This window comes from Ambystoma mexicanum, chromosome 11 (assembly GCF_040938575.1).
Source record: "Ambystoma mexicanum isolate Mex_15411 chromosome 11, UKY_AmexF1_1, whole genome shotgun sequence".
Lineage (NCBI taxonomy): Eukaryota > Metazoa > Chordata > Amphibia > Caudata > Ambystomatidae > Ambystoma > Ambystoma mexicanum.
Genome location: NC_090934.1, coordinates 1,351,087,933 through 1,351,105,663, shown reverse-complemented (window position 1 = coordinate 1,351,105,663; position 17,731 = coordinate 1,351,087,933). Strand labels below are relative to the sequence as shown.

Here is a 17,731-nt window from a genome sequence, read left to right as displayed (position 1 = left end):
TGAAATTGTAAAATCTGCCTATGCAGGTCAATATGTGTCCGTTGTGAAGGTATTTCACAAGTGACATTTTTGGATGAACTGCAAAACAGTGGCATCAGTGTCGTGACCAAATTTAGGTGCACCTTTGATCCATAACAGCATGTGAATATGTGGTGCTCTGCTCGCTTGGTATTCTTTTCTCCAAAGGAAGTGTTGCACTTCTCCGAGGGGAGGAACAGTTTTATTGCAAATAAAGTGTAGCATAGCAATGAAACGATGATGGAAATATCTTGACATATTAACTGGATCTAGAGAGCAAAGTTCTCCAGGTGTTAATAAATGAATGTCGGTTTTGTTGTTGTTTGATATGCGTAGGAACTCATGTAAATCTTCCCATGCATATTCTGCACAAGTTAGTGTAACAAACCAAGTTGCTGGTCCAAGGTTTCTGATCATACAACGTACGTCTCTGTGCAGTCGGAACCAGTATTCTTTTGTACCACGCATGTTTGCAAACAAATTTGTTATATTTGATTGTGAAACCTCTTCTTTTTCTTGTACTTTTTGTATTAATTGCATAGCTGACATATTTTGAAAGTGGGTTCCAGATTTCAACATGTGTGCAACTCCGTAAAATAGGGTTGTTAGTTCACTTTCAAAGAGTAGGTGGAATATGTATTCTACATTGGGCCTCATTACGACCCTGGCGGAGTGGGTTTACCCCAGCGTTATTCGCGGCGGACCCGTCCGCCCTACTACGAGTTCCCGTAGCGCCATGGAACGTTTTCCGCCTGTTTTTTCCGGGCGGAGAAATCCATGGCGCTACGGGACCTTGATGTTAATTACGCCACCGTATTTTGCGGTGGTGCAATTAACGCCTTCCCCACTCCCATTATACCCTATGGGGCAAAAATGGGAATGGGGAAGGGTAAAATGGGGGATGGGGATTTACCGCCCCGCCAAGGTCGGCATGGGGCGGAAAATCCGCCATCCTCCATGGCGCTATCGGCAGCTTTCCGCCGTGCTCCGCGGTGCATTTAGCACCGCGATTTCCGCCAGGGTCGTAATGAGGGCCATTGTGTCTAAACCTGGGATCTTACGAATACATTCGTAATGAGCGGTATTCTGATGCTGTAATTTGAGTGGGTCCATCATCGTATCTTCCATCTTTGCCAACAGGAAATAGCAGTGTGGAAAAGAACATGCTTCTATACTTTTTCCCATATGCTCATTGGTGAACCTTTGGTTTGTCGCATTTGGTAAGTTTCTAGTGCATCATCTATGCTTCCATTGGAATGCAATGGATGAATTGTGTACTGGTCCAAAAGAGTGGATACTGCAGCAGGATCCAGAAGTTCGAATTGTCCAGTTTCTGTTGCCTCTTCAATTATTTCAATTGTTTCCCTTAAGCTTTCTTCAATATTTATTTCCTTGTAGTATTCGTTATTGTCTTTTAGATATTGCAAAGCTTCTCCAACTTTATGTAAGTCCACCAGTTGTTGCCAATTTTTTTTGTCTTTTGTTGGTACACCATTTACCAAGCCAATTAAAGAATGCTCTATTGAACGTTGCACTCCTAGAGTGTGTACATTTTCTGTTAGATCTAATGGCAAGTAAACTACTTTGCCACTAATGCCTTTCACTAATTCAGAGGGAGGTAATATTGCTGTTTTTGGATGAAGGCGTATAATTGCTTGAAACGGGTGAACTCTTTGAATTATGATGCTCTCATACAAATTGAGTTGTTGCAGGCTTTTTGGTAGTGGGAACAATTCCAAATTACTTGTGATAGCACGTGAAGGAGTTTGGTTGATTTAAAGCCCCTAGATATGTTCATTATAAAACAATCTTTATAGGTTAACTCCAAACATTGGGTGTCAAAGCTATTAAAGTTGACGGCAACAGCAATCGTTTCTTCGTAGTAATCTTGCAACAATGAGCTCCCCTTGCTTCTGGTGGATCATATGAGGGGGTAGAGCCTATAGGAAGTCTCTCTTTTCTATGCCAATGGAACAAGCACTCCTCACATTGTGATCTTCTGTGATGTGACCGCAGGGATCTTTCACTGCTTTCCCCTTATAGGGATGACTGTTCACCAAAAATTGTCGAGCCATCCTACTTTGAGGAGATCAGGATGGCCCGTTCGTAGCAGAATCTCAAGCCAAAGGTGAAGGTCCATCTATATCCTATCTTTTGTGAATTCAGGACATCTGTCGGCAGCTTCAGGTCTCGTCTCCTTGCCCAATATCAGAATGACCTATCCCATGTACTAATTTTCTGCTGACCTTAAACAACTGATATCATTCGTTCTTTGGTGCTAAAGTTGTTGACAATTATCTTGAGGGACTGCATTGGGATCCTTCTTGATGGAGCCTATCCTCTGGGTTCTTTAGATATAGATATTTGTTAAGTCACTCTCCTTCAGAAGAGGCACACATAATTCTTGACAAACTATTACAGAACTCTGCCACCTACTTCATGCATTTAATGCCAATGCTTTCTCTCTGCAACTTAACTTCCTAATCGTCATATTTGTTTTTTAATTCTTACTATTGAGAAGGATTCCACCTCCGTGGTGGCAGAACATACGTTCTCTTGTATATTGGTTATATCATTTTCTCAGGCAAGGATATTGGAATCAATAGCATCTATTTCCGTTTTTGTTTTCATTTATATCAAGTGTGAGGCTTATCTTGAGAGCAGTCTATTCTGTTATTTATATTTAACATCTTCCTTAAGTGTTTTGGGTGCTTCGTCAAATATTTGATGCATTAATGAGTCTCCAGCACTTACTGTTTGGCATTCTCCGACATGGTACCATCTCGGAATAGTTCATCTTCTGCCACATGGACTTCCATTTTCATTCTGGAGACAAGTAGGACCACTATGTTGTTGGCTCTAAAGTCCTGGGATGTACTCATACTCTTTCCCTTTCTAGAAATCCTACCTATTCCTCAGGTGGAAGTGCCCTCAGGGTTCACCTCCACTGCAGGATCTGGGCTCAAACACACTTGTGGACCTTCTTGTCAATTTCGCACTTTGCCAGTTGAAACTATAAAGTGGCAGCTGTCTGTAATTGAACACACCTTCATAAATGTAACAGAGCTGTAATTGGACTCACAGAAGGTGTCAACCACCCCCCCCCCCAACAGTGAAGGAACTCCCACTTGCCTATCCAATAGTATGTTATCTCCAAGTCAAGAGTTGTTTGCGTAATCAGCACGCCCCCCGCTCCCCCACTGAAAGCTATAATAGCATCAAACAGGGCTTCTTCAAGTAGCCCCTGTTCATTACAGGGGTTCCCATCTCCAGTGGCAGCCACACCCAACTATTGACTTGGTGTGGCTAAACAATGTGGTTTTCAAGCTGCATTGATCCTACCAAGTATGAGCACAGACCAGCATAGACTTTACCCTGCATTTCAATGTCACAACCCGGGATGACATCCTTCTCCTGCAGGACACACTGTGTAGGTCTTCAGGTGTAAGTCAGATCAGTCATAGTCATGCTGTGCGTTGCTCTGTTCTTGGGGGGACTGGTGGCTAGGATCTAAGCCCCTTTACTCATACTTCCCAGAAGGCTCCACTTTGGCTGGCCACCTCCAGCCCCAATACAGATCCTCAGGTCCGCCCACTTAAGTGCAATCCACCATTTTGTTTACCAAGTTGTGCCGGAGCCACCAAGGATGCACTTGTAATTTTGTATTCCGTTACTCAACTTTTTCCTGATTAGTTCTAATCTGAAGCCTCACACAAAAATGTGATTGATGTACACCTGAAGGCTCCCAATTGTATCAAGATTAGGGAACCCCGAGTACCCCCTTTTGTCCTGTGTCAGTATTCTCAAACAATTAGTAGTACACTGCTAATGTTTGTTATGGTATAAATGGTACACAGTGTGTGTCTTTACAGTGCACACTATTAAAAGTACAGTACAGTGTACAACAGTCAGACCTCGTCTGCCTACATACGGGTGAACATGAAGTATATGAAAATATACAGGAAGGTTTTCTCTCCCAACTTCATGGTTGTCAGGAAGGTAGGGGAACCAGCCAGTGATGGACAAACTGGTTGACCAAGATATAGACTTACTAGCTGATAAACCTGGCATTGCCATATATATTTATTTTTCTGACTAAGCCCTGGAGTTGAGTCAGCTCAGAATCCTTGTTTGATGACTCGCATCACAGCGGGGGGATTAGGGGGATCTGGGTGTATTGGGACTTTAACTAGGAATACACATCCCAACCCAAAGCCAGGATACATACCCACAATGTCGGCCTGTGGACTCTCCCAGTGATCTGGTGCATAACTGAATGCTTAAATGAATGCATCCTTAGGATTAGAGGCAGAGTTTCTCTCCTTAGGTCGACATCTCTCAGACAGAAAGACTGCACCACCACCAATGCTGGAACCAGTGCCTGAAGCATCACAAGGACACCTCATATAAAGAAAGTGCAGACGCTCTGCAGATTTTCTGCCCGCCCCTAAACCAGTCTCTCTGCAGGTATCTGCACCCAACAGAGGCTGTGGAACCAAAAAAGGACCATACATCATTGCCTTCTTCCCTTGAATCAATGGGACAACCAAGTGGCCAGCTCTAGCGACTCCCTGATCTGCAAGATCTTCCAGTATGTGACCTTGTAGGAAACATGAGACACTGAGGAGATGACAAAGCCCAGAGAGCACTGTTAAACGACAGACCAACCAGTCTAGAGTTACTACATGTACATATTACAATTGAGAAAGGGTCTCTACAAAAACATACCCGAGAATGGTACATTTGCTTAACTACGTACCCAGGGGTTCCTGGTTCGACTGGTCCAAACAGAATTGCTGAGCCCAGTCAGTTCCAACATTCCTAAGCATCAGCAGACCTGTTCCTTCTTTGACCTCTATGGTTGCCCTCCAGCATCTGGGGGTCCTCAGCATTGCTGGAACCACCACCAGAATCCCAAGAAACTAAAGAAGGTGCCCTTGGGTAACTAGAGATGCCCTGGAGCTTGAAACTGACATTTCATCAGAAAGAGCCAATGCTTTCCGACTGCAAGAGTCTCACAGGCTAACATTGGCCTATATTTAACATTGGGATGACTGTAGCATTAGGACCTGCATACGCCACAACCGATCGGCTGCAGGTTTTATTCCTCATTGGAATGAGCATGTATTGGTTAAGGCGACAATGCGTGATAGGAATTGCCAACAGCCTAGAAAATTGTCTAGGTTCAAACATTAGTGACCTTGGAGGTGCCAGAGGCTGTTTTATCACCTTAAAGCCTTTTAAGCAGTATACATACCTGCTAAATCATATAAACATTCTTAAGTATGTGCAACAGCAGAAAAAGTACATAAAAGACTAACCCTGTGCGGACATTGCTTCACTTGAACTAATAGTTTGTTATAATTTATTTCTGGTGCCCCCTTCGCTCTGGAAAAATGTGTCTTGGATGCTTGACCACAACTACTCTAAGTGAGCTAAGGACACTGCAAAGTACAACCAGGTTTCTTAGAACAGGTTGGTGATTGGGGTTACTGAACACAGGCTACAGGAGATTACTGATGGTAGGACATACTGGATTTTTTTTTCTTCAAATTTGAGTTTATTAAGAATTTCAAAAGCATAGAAAAAGGCATTACACAATAGTATTACAGATCCAACAAAGTGGCATATAAACAATCCGAACATTTCGCCCATAAAAATATGTACTTAACTTAATCAAAGTAATTTTCTCCCTCTCACCCCACCCTTCCCGGAACACTCTCTCCTGCCTCAATCACTGATGTACATATTCGAAAACGACTCGATTGGTGCACAGTGCAATTTCTATAGCAACTGTATTAGATTTTGTTGCCCCGTACGGCTTCCTCAGGGCCGTGATGTAGGTCTTTTCCAACATGATGGTTCAGTATACTCGCGTTGGGGAAGTGGGTATAGTTATCTATTCCCTCTTCGTGTTCTGGCTATTAGTCTCAGACATATATTTGCGCACAAAGTCTCCCCACAGAGTGTCACATTGCGCATATTTTGCATGTAGGGTTGAGGTTATTTTTTCCATAACACAAATATTCAATGCTACATTCATCCATTCACCCTTGCCAGGTGTACTTTCAGATTTCCACTTCATTACTAAGGCGGCGCGTGCTGCTAACAAAAGGTGAGTTGCCAGGCCCTTGATTCTCTTCTGTTAGTCTTCAGATTGTTCGAACCCAATGAGAATAAGAAAGGGGTCTGCAGTCCTCTGAATTCCATCCAGGTCTCTGATCCACCCCGAGACTTCATCCCAATAAATTCTGTTCCGGGGTCAGCCCCACCACATGTGCCAGTAGTCGGCTGTTTCACCACATTTACGCCAGCACAACAGGCTCAGAGCCTGGAACATTCTGGAGAGCATGAGGGGGGCATATTGCCATCTGTGTAACAGTTTGATCACATGGAGTTTATATTGACTGGATATGGAAACCTGGGGGGCGGCCCTGCACATCCTTCCCCACATGTCCGGGTCAAGTTCTTCACCCAGATCCCTCTCCCATCTACTCCTCAGAGGCAACATGGAGCCCTTCTCAGCTTCGATCAGTTCCCTATACATAGCAGATATCAAACCTTTCATTTCCGTTCGGGAATTCTACAGCTTCTCAAAGGGACTAAGTTCTCTACTTGTGTTATCCTTCCATTTTCCCTTTGTCAGAATACCCTTGATCTGCAAAAACTGGAAGACTGGCAGGGGCCCAAGGCCTCTCCCAATTCCGAAATTGTGACGAAGGAGCCATTCTTCCATAACTGACCCACCCTCTCCAACCCAGCCTCAAACCAGGGTTGGTATCTCTCTAAATTGGGGATACCTTCTCTGATGCCGGGGGCCCATAGATGGCCGAGGGGAGACGGCCATGAAATAACTCCTTGCATGTCACTTTTCTCCCACCATATTTCCCAGATAGCGCCCAATTTCGGGTGATCCCTCAGTCTCAGCAACAATTTATTTCTTTGTACCCATAGCCATTCAGCAACGGTTGCTGGGGTCAAATAGTGATTGTCCAATGCAATCCATTTGGGTTCCTTGTGAATCCGCAATTGGGGAATCAGGATTCGCAGTTGGGCAGCTTGATAATATTTCCTCAGGTCTGGCAGTCCCATCCTCCCTTATATTTAGGTAATGCCAGAGTGTCATAAGCAACTCTCACTCTTTGTCCCTGCCAGAATAACCGTAGAATAGTTTTTTTTTTACTTCATCAAAAAATAGTTTCGGCATTAGAATAGGCAGCATCTGAAAGGGGTAGAGGAAACGGGGGAGGCATACCATTTTAATCACATTAAGCCTTCCCTAACCAAGATATCGTCAGCTTTTCCCATTTTACGAGATCAGCATGAAACCCTATGAGGAGGGGGGGAAATTGGCTTTGTAAAGTTTATTCATGTTCCTTGTGACCTGTATGCCCAGATATTTTAGCTTGATGTTTTCCACTAGGAGACCTAGCAGGGAGAATCTATCTATATCTTCCTGTGAGTTCATGCAGGGGGAATAAAATCGATTTGGCTTCACTAATTTTGAAGCCCGAGAGTTTCCCATATTCTTTGATTAGTTGAATTGCTCTAGGTATAGAGGATGTGGGATTCGAAATATGCAGAAGTAGGTCATCTGCATATAGAGCCACCTTGTACTCCATCGCTCCTAATTGATGTTCCTCTGCCTGATGATTATCCCGTAATGTCTGGGCTAAGGTTTCTAGTGAGAGCGCAAACAGTATTGCCGAAAGAGGGTATCCCTGTCGTGTTTCCTGCCAAGTTCAAACCAGCAGGAGTATTCTCAGTTTACGAAAACTGACGCTTTAGGGGAGGTGGGGGCGGGGGGGTGTATAAACTGCCTGAATACCTCCCCTGAATTTCAGGCCTAGCCCTACTTTGGAGGACTGCCATCAGAAAGCCCCATTCAACTCTGTCCAAGGCTTTCTCCGAGTCAACCGACAGCAGGGCAGGGTCATTAATCATGTTTTGGGATGCGTTAATCAAGTGTAGGGTCTTTGTCATAGTGTCGGCTCCCTGTATACTTAATATGAAATCAACCTGGTCAGCTTGTATTGGGCGTGGCATGAATGTCTCTAGTCGGGCCGCAAGGATTCTGTTATATATCTTGGCGTCCATATTTAAACAGAGATGTAGGACAATATGAGCCACATTGCTTAGGGTCCCTTCCCTCTTTGGGAATTACGGATACAAGAGCCTGAACAAATGAGTCTGGGGCTCTCCCAGTATTAAGAATCTCGTTGAAGAGTTCCACCATACAAGGGAGGAGGGATGGGAGGAAGAATTTGTAGAATCCAGCGGGGTAGCCGTCCTCCCTGGGAGCTTTGCCCAGTGACAACCTCTTAACCGCATTCTTAACTTCTTCGTCAGTTATCGGGCCCTCATTTGTCACCTGAGAGTTTTGGCATTTTAACAGTGGACAAGTAGTCCTCATTCCCCCATCAAGCCAGGCTGTACCTCCGATCTGAACAGGGCTTCATAGAATGTGGCAAAGGCTTTGGGGATTTCCGCATTTTTTGCAGTCTGGGAGTTCTCCCAGTTCTCCATTTCTAAAACTTTTCGCTCTGCTCGTTGGTCACGTAACCTGGCTGCCAACAGCGCATCCGCCTTATGCCCTTTTTCATAAAACTTCTGTCTTAGGAGCTGTAACTTACGGACCATCAGTCCGTGTTCTAGGAGACAGAGTTTGTCCCTTTTCCTTTTCGCCTCCAAAACCCTATCTGCTCTCCCACTCTCATCCCTCCTCACCTCCTGATCTAAAAGGCAAATCTCCCTCCTAAATTTATTTTCAACCAGGCTTCTTTCCCTCTTCTTGCTCGAGCCTTCTCCAATCAGGACACAGCGCCAAGTCGCCTTCCCCACCTCCCACACTTAATTTAGAAACCCCCCCAGCATTATTTATCTTAAAGTATTCATTGATCTCCTTTTCCATCTCTGTCTTAAAGACAGGATCTTTCCAGAGTGTCGTTACATCGCCATCGACCCCCCTTTGTGGTTAAGTTATCCGAGTTCACATCGGTCGTGACCATATCGTGGTCAGACTAGGTGATCGGAACAATCTCCGATCTTGTTGTGGTGTTAAATAGCTCCTCCGACAGGTGTATATATATATATATAATCAATCCTAGTGAACATATTGTGGGGGGCAGAATAGAAGGTGTAGCCCTGCTCGTCGGGATGGAGCTCCCGCCATGTGCCTCGTAGTCTGTATATGTGTAACATGTTTACGACCTCTGTGCGGCCTCCCTCAGCTGGCTCTCTCGAGTCAGGATTGCCTGCTTTCCTAGCCAGACTGGGGTCCGCCCATAAATTAAAGTCACCTCCAAGGAGGACATGACCAGTGGCCTCCAGCATGATTTTTGGTACTGTTTTAGCCAGAAACCGGGATTGTCCTGAGTTGGGGGGGGGGGGGGGGGGGGAGTATACTGTGGCAAGTATCGTTCACTTTTCCTATAGAGCCTGCCATCAGTAAAGCACACCCTTCTACATCTGCCCACGTCTTGGTGGTCGTGAAGCCCAGTCCTTTTCTAATGAGTATCCCTACCCCTCCTTTTCTTAGAGGCCCAGATCCCCAAAACTCAGACCCGTTCGTGCCCCTAGGAGGCTTCATTCTTCCTCTGTGGCATATTTCGTTTCTTGTAAGAGGAGGACATCAAGTCTAGCCCTGCAAAATTCCCGGCATTCCAACCAAGAGATCTTTGGTGAGTTGAGACCTTTAACATTTAATGTTCCTACCCTAAGGAGGCCTCTCATCTGCGGGTCCGTATTAACCGCCATTTATGATCACACATGTCAAGTGACCTCTCAACAGAGATCTGCAACCTAACAGACTTTTAACCCACCATGCATGTACCAATTCATGTCTTATTGAGGATTCTGTTCCTAACCCACCCCCCTACTGCCCAACCTCTCCCCCTCCCTCAACCCACCCCCATTCTCCATTCCCAGTTTATGGCGTCCAACCAGAATCAGTTGAAAAAGCGATTCAGTGTCAGACCACCAGTGGAGACCATTACCTCACAGTCCCATCTCTCAGAACATCTTCAGTAACATTTGAGCCCCCCATTTCCCGTTCCCTCCCCCAACCCAGGTCAAAACATTAACTCTTAGAAGAAATTTAAAACTTATTTCCTCACATAAATTCACCCTCAGTAAGGCACACATCCCTCAGCAAGGAACGATCAGGCAAATAGAGTCCTCCCTGCGCCTGGGTCGGGCCATGAAGGACCCGTCAGCGGTAGGGAACTTCAGGAGATCCACTGAAGTGTCTGCCAGTCTCAATTATTGCCCTCAGGTGAAACGTTGCCTTTGACTCGTCTCCTCCTTGTCCCTTGGAGATGCCATTGTCTTCCACTTTGTCCTGCTTCTTCTTGGTTTCCACCATCTGCACGGGACTCCAAAAGTTCTGATGTACAGGTGCGGATCTCTTTTTCGGATGTCAGCCGCACTTTCTTGCCTCCATGTTCAAAAGAGGGAGAAGGGGTAAGCCCATCTATATCGGATCCTGCTTTCCTTGAGCCATTTCTTGAGGGGACCGCACATTTGCCTCAAGGCCAGGGTCAAGGAAGATAGGTCTTGGAAGATAGTGACTTGTGCCCCTCCGAGGGTGATCGATCCACTAGCCATGGCCTTCTCCAAGATCCTCGCCTTATCCTGGTGAAAGCAAGCAAGGACCGATCTCGGTCCACCTGTTGGACCGCCCGCCCTGTATATCCTCTCCGTCTTTGGCTCATCGGCAACCAATAGCTTAATTATTTCTTTTTTTTCTTTTATTTGTTTATATTGTAAGAAAACACATTTTACAAATGAGGTGAATGAGTCTTTCTTGGTTATGTGGAGTGTAAAACTTCTTGATTTTGTGCTTGTGGAGAAGAAGTGACTGGGGCTTTTCCCTCTAGTTCGAGGCTCTGCAGGAATTTAGCTGTGGCTATGGTCAAAGATAAATTCTCACCACTCCAGTCCAGTTCCACCATGCTTCTTCGGTTAATGTCAGATGTTGAAGCTTGTGTGGTTGAAGATGGGTAGATCTGAGTTGAGCAGTCTCTGGGTATAACATAAGAAGATGGCGCACTGTTTGGATGGAGTTTGAGTTCTTGCAAAAGCGACATGTGTTGCACTTAGATTGTCTTCGAAAGTGCAACACTTCATTTGTTTTCAGAAGATTGAGACAAGCCCTCAGGAATGTTGTTCGAAGCCTTTAGTCCGGGAATTTCTTTAAATATTTTCAAACCTCATTCACTTTTTTTGTGTCCCATGTGAGATCTATGGAAGACTTATACTCCTTAGCTCGGTCGAGTGTGACAATCCAATTCCAAGTCTTCAGTTTTCCTTTGACTTTATCAGGGATAAATTGGAGGGAGCTGCCAATTTTTTCCAAGAAGTCTAGACTGTTTTTGAGCCAAACTGTTAGGATCCTACTTTTTCCGTTGGTCAATTCGTTGTAAAGTATGTCGAGTATTTTTGGTCTTGGCTTTCTCAAGATGTTACCCAGGAAAAGCATTGCGTTTCTCTCGACCACCGATTTCAAAGATGGTAAGCACAGTTCTCTTCGAATTGCAGCCATAGGTGTTGAACTTGGAAATCTCCAAACATGCCGCCAAAATAGGCCTTCATGTTTTATCCATAATGTGGGAGGTATTTGGGGCATAGCCACGGTGCCGTATGTTATTGCCGGTATGGCTTTTGTTTTGAAGCTTAATTATACTTAGCTTAATTATATCATGGATCGTCTTCCTGAGGTCTCCTTCTGTTTCACCTTTGTGTTCCAGTATGCCAAAAAAAGCACAGATTATTAATGCCTCTCACGATTTTCCAAATTGTCAATTTTGAGACAATTCTTCCACCCTCTGCTCTATTTCAGCTATTCGGAGTTCCATTTGGGTTTCGAGAGGGTCTATGGTGGCTTGATTATTCTCTACTCCATCAAGTCTCTCTTCGATCTTATCCATTCGCTGTGTGATCTTGTCAATCTTCCCGCCTATGTTGGCTCCCATGTTCTTTATCTTGCTCAGGAGTGCAGCAATATCTCCTTTGGTGGCTGCCGATTCCGTTCCAGAGACCTCCATGATCGGGGTACCAGTGTTCTCAACAACAGGAGGGAATGAGTGTAGGCAACTTTTGCTAACTTCAGTTTTATGTCCATATACACAGAGGCGGCTCTTCCCCTGCTCTCTTAGTTATACTGTTCCGTGGCGAGAGGGGTTGTCAAAGGTACAAATAGGGGTGGTAGTTTTTGATTCACAAGGAGGCGGTGATCTGAATCTAGCAGTTTCACTTAGAGGGGTTGGTAGTGGGTCCACTAGGTGTTTGGAGTCCGGGGTCTGTAAAGGGGTCCCAGAGTCCAATGAGGGTAAACAGGTGGGTTTCAATGCAGCCTGCCGGTGGAAGGAGGGCACATGCCCTGTTTCCGGGGGCCCAACCCTTCAGGAGAGAAGGGAGCTCATTTTCATCATGTATGGATGGCGAGTGTGGTCCCAATGTGGCCTCGACGTGATCACAAGATTGGGGTGAGCGAGCACTTACCAGGTGCTGGTTTTATTTTATGCCTGAGGGTGTCTGCTTAAACTGTACGTGGTAATGCTCCCTCCCTAGACACCACGCTGAGGGAGGGCGCACTCTCCTGGGGCCTACTTCCATAATTACTTTTCTTCATGCAGGTCTCTATTTGCCCATTTGCCTACTATGGCTTGTGGGGTGGCCCTTTTATTTGACACTTGATGTGTCTTACAAGGTCTAAAGGGTCTGAGTCAGGCGATTCCAAAATGGTTCCAGGAGTGTATCTTAATACAACTCGTGTCACTTGCCTTCTCCTCCGATTTACTCTGTTTCGCACCTTTCAATTCAAAGGTGCACGCTCTGGTCAGTACTAGTCAGGCAATCGTATGGTCTGGGATCCCACAATCCATAGTGAGTCCTTGTGGAGGACACCCTCCGTTCCGCACTTCAAATGATTCAGGGCCAAGCAGTTGTTTAAATGAGCTCTGTGTGATGTAGCAGGTCTTGTCTGAGGTTTGACAAATGGAGAGAATTGCTAGTCCCTTCACATCATCGGCGTTGTCATGGGTAGCAAAAGTTTTTGACTGGTGCACATATGAAGGAGTCAGTGGCGATAGGGTGCCTGCATATCCGCTTTCTCTTCCTGCCAGTGTTCCAATCCGCGTAGCAAAGGGGCCCTGGGCCAAGTCAGTGAGGGAGGTAGGAGCAGCCTCCGCTACAGTGGTGGTCGTGGGTGTGCCACGGGAGGCAGGGTTCCTCTAAACCAACGTTTCCGATTTTGCAGGAGTGTGTGGACGTGTGCCGGGAGAGATCTTCACGGTCTTGAGTTTATATATCCTTGTAGGAGCGGGGATCAGCGCAGGCAAAGTATTTTATGGGCTATCGGCAGCGCTTTGTGGCTGCGCACGAGGTTCCAAACCTCAGTTGGGATCCCCGATGGGCAGCGGAGTCTCAGGCAGTATTATTTGCTGCTTCTATCACCTCTGGGCACCGGTCACTGCATTGCGAGTCCTAGCGTTGAAGGGGACGGGCGGGGGGCAGCGAGGAGAAGCACCAGTCATGTAGATTCCGTTGCGCACCTCCTTGGCCTTGCTGGAGCGAAACTACGGGGCCAGGAGCTGCCCACGGACTGTTTCATCCTCTTCCTCATCGACGGGGCGCAATATACCTCGTAGGAGCTGGGTCCGGTGTGGAGAGATCGGCTCCAGCAGAAACGTTCCTCCTCGGATCAGAGTTCCTTATCTTACAACCTGTTCGCCGCTGGAGGGACAGGCAGTCCCCAGGCCAGCAGGCAGACCTCTTTCACTTTCTGCGTGCGTCCTCCATTCGGCCTCCAGGCAGGGGGGGACCTCGCTTCTACACAATGTTTCTCCTCGGATCCTGCACGGATTCTCTCCGTTGTTGGGTCACCAGGGGCGAAAATCAGTTCATACAACTAATTCACCTCGATTTCCTGTGTGGGGGAGGGTCCGCTAGTGGGGACTCAATCCACTACTGGGACCAAGGGGTGCGGAGCTCACGCAGAGTCGGGGTAATCCGCGCGGCCCCTGGTGGTCAGTCCCATACTGGATTTTTAAAATTATATTGTGCCACCGCATGCTTCACTGACTATGTATGCAAGTCGCACTACTGCATTTGCTATGAATGTAGCATGCAGAAGCTGTTGGTCTTGTGAGAAAAAACATTATAAGGCAAAATAGTAAGCAATTTCAAACATGTGGAACAAAAAAAAAAAAAAGTGTTCTTAACGCCGGACAGACCGAATATCAACTTTGGTACCAGAATTAGGTTTCCAAAACAGAAAATAATGGTCATGTATAGATGCCCAAAAGTAACAATACATTTAAAGGCAATATAGTATTTTTCTGAAGCGGTTTGAGACGTACATCTTATGCATGACTTTACTTTAGAAAAAAATAAAAAATGTATACACTCATCTGCCTAGAATGCGGATAGAAGACACGCATGATAAAACTGCCAATGGGCACTGACCTCAGCTGTGCATACTATTTATTTTTATTTTTTGTGGGATAAGCGATTTCAGACATCAGGGTACTGTACAAGATCTCCAATTAATTATAGATGTTGGTTGTGAAATAATAAACAACTTGCTGGACTTCTATGTCTTCCTTGTTGTGATTTATTGCTGCTGAAATGTATGCATGCTTATGGTGAAGAAAACCACTGCAGATAGGGTCCATAACGCGTGCGATAACCATCATAAATATGGATTATTTTTTTTTAAGGTAAGTGCTAGGACAGGACTGTCAGTAGGATGACGATATGACTGTCAGTAGGATAAGTAGAAGTTAAATAAGAAATTCCCCTTCTCATGAAATACACTTACATATGGAAAATACATTGTTTCCAGAACATTGCAGTGATTGCTACACTGCAATTTTTAAGACTGCCTGAAATGTATATTATTGACCAGATATTAGAAGAGGAAGGGGGGATTCAGTTTAACGGTTTCATAGTCTGGTACGAATATAGTAGTCAAACCTACCTGCTGCCAGAGAAACAACCCTTCATGGCATGGTTCATCTGTCAAGTCACAACATTTTATTTAAAATAGACAGACCTCAGCTGGTCAATCGAGCTGGCATAGTAGCTTCCCCTCGAGATCGGCCCTATGTTTACAAGGACTGACGTTCTACCAGAAAGAAGAAGACTCCCCTTCCCCTTGAAGACTCACCCTCGCCAACCGCGGCAGAAGATTCAGGTGAGGAAGACCTCACTGATATAAACGGTGCCAGCAGAGCCACACTCTCAGGTCCCATAGTTTAGACGTAGAAGCTCCATTACAGTGCTAAGACACCTGCTCCGAGAATAGTGGTAGTGCTGAAGTCCTTACCAGGTAAGATAAATATATGTTCCTAATCACCTTTTATGTTCAAATGTTTTTATTAAACATACAAAACGATCACCTTTTCTTAGAAGCAATATGTTGATTTGTGTCTTTTCTTTTTACATTGACAAGCAGACATTCAGATATACAGGAAAAACTTCCTAATTCATTCTTAAGCGATGTGATACAGAATTGCTGTCTACATTGTTTGACTCTGCAAAGATGTGCTATGCAAGAAAATTAAGTTTAAAATGGACAACATACCTTTTCTACTGCTGCTAGCTGTTGCTGCAGACCATCGCTTTTTTTGTTTGCTTCCTCAGACAGGGCTTTATACTTTTCACTCTGCGACTGTTGGATGCTGGCTGTTCGCTGCAACCGCACACGGTCTTCCTCAAGGTCTTTGACACGCGAGATTAGACCTCGATTCTCATCTTCCTAGCAATCAACAATTTATTTTACTAATTGGGAACATAAAAGAGGACATTAACAATTTATTTAATTTGCTTCTTTTTACACACTCCAAACAAGATCAACCAGAAACAACCTACATGTTTTGCCAACCTCAAACCACACCACAAAGTTATGCCATTTATAGAATACGCTTCGATGCCGACTGATAGTATGGATCTCTGCATAGCATTAGACATTGTGCATTGCACAACATTGACAATGCACATTAAAGCTGTAGGTAGCAAGCAAAACCCCATTACTTGCTGAATATCATCCAGGTATAAGTTTCAAAGGAATTAAGGCAGATGCCTAGTGTTAGCATTTCGAAATCTGTAGACGATGGCTGTTAATGTTGAAAGTGTGCCTTAAAATCACGGCAAAAGGTATTGACTAATCAAGAAACAGCATGAAAAACAAAGACAAGCGAGGGTGGGAAGAGGGCAGACCGAGGAATTGGCAGCACAGGAACAGGTCGCGTTATGATGAATGTGAATTGCGAGGGGATAGAGGGGAGTCAGGGAGATGATCAGGGGCGTATCCTGCATGAAAGAAGTAGGGTGTGGGGGGTGGGGGATCCAAAGAAATCCCCAATTGTTCATATATGTTGGGGCGCTAAGCGGCCCATGTAGGAGGCTGGCACCCCCAAAGCATGTACAATGCACCCAATGACAGATTGGCATGGCTTCTAATTTATGGGGTTGGCTGCCAAGTGCTCGTCGGGACAATTAATATTGGTTGTGCTCACAGTCTACCCAATATATGCAGCCTACCTGCCTGCTGTATATGTGAGGTAAGAGATTCAACCGCACAGTCCAAAATAATTCCAATGTGTTGAAATCTCCGCTTTGGAATAAGTATCGACTTCTCCATATTCAAAAAATGGCCCAGCGCAAATGTCTGCTGCACAACAAGCAATATCGAGTTCCTCACCCAAAAGCGTGCATGGCCATGGATAAGCCAGTCATCCAAATATCAATAGATGTGTACCTCTTGTAGGCCTACCACCTTGGTGAAGACTCTGTTCTGAATTCAAATTGAAGGGAAGCACCTTGTACCATTAGCGCTTACCTGAAATGGAGAATCAGAGCTATTTTTGCTGTGGTCCATTTATTAAATATGTGCATGGAACAGTCCTACAAATTGGGGGTGCACAACCAATCTCCCACCAACAGGACTGAAAGGATCCAGCATTAGGTAGCAATTTGAATATTTCCATGGGGAGAATATTGTTAAATTTGGACCGGTCGAGGCTGGTCCTCCACCTTGTCCTACTTGGGCATGGCAAAAAACACAAGTTGTTCTATGGCTTCCAATGTGTTCAACTTTAACAACCTCTCCAGAAGGTTTGAAGAAAATTGTGGGGGGAGGGGAGGGGTTGAGAGAAAGGGAGTTGGCAGGAAGGGAAGTCGGTATCCACATCTCACCACCAATAAGATCAGAATTGATAAAATCCACTCAAAGCAAAGAAGGGCAGACACCAAATTTTCCATTTTCTTACAGTGTATTGTATAAAAAGGAAGACATTTTCCTTGCTGGTCATATCTTTAATCGTAAATGGGTTTAAGCAGATGTACATTACTTGGGCAATATGACCCGAGGAAGGGGGCCATTACCGGTCGGGTAATGCCGCAGGGGCCATAGTGGGAAGACAGAGTGAAGCAAGGGCTTTAACGGAGCCCCGGGGGCATTACGCAACCGGTAATGCTTCCCCGAGGCTCATATTGCCATTAGTACCCTGGCACTTTGTACTGGGGTACTAATTGCACTTTTTCTCGTGTCAAGAAACAGTGCTGCAACCATTTCTAGACTCGAGAAAAATAACAAAAAGCAGAGAGAAGTGTAGTCCGTTCTCCCTTTCCAAGGTGACCATTAAAAAAAAAAAAAAATGTTTTAATAAAATAGCCGCCACGGAAGGGGTCGAAGGAACTACGCATAGTC

The 17,731-nt window shown here is 45.2% G+C and overlaps 1 protein-coding gene across 1 annotated transcript in view; it reads right to left on the bottom strand.

The window, feature by feature from the left end:
• Positions 1–17,731, bottom strand: part of TEX9 (testis expressed 9) — a 289,980-nt gene that overhangs the window by 130,931 nt on the left and 141,318 nt on the right. The window contains exon 9 of the mRNA XM_069624890.1: positions 15,605–15,778. Within this exon, the coding sequence (XP_069480991.1) occupies positions 15,605–15,778 (174 nt within the window). The remainder of the gene's footprint in view (positions 1–15,604; positions 15,779–17,731) is intronic.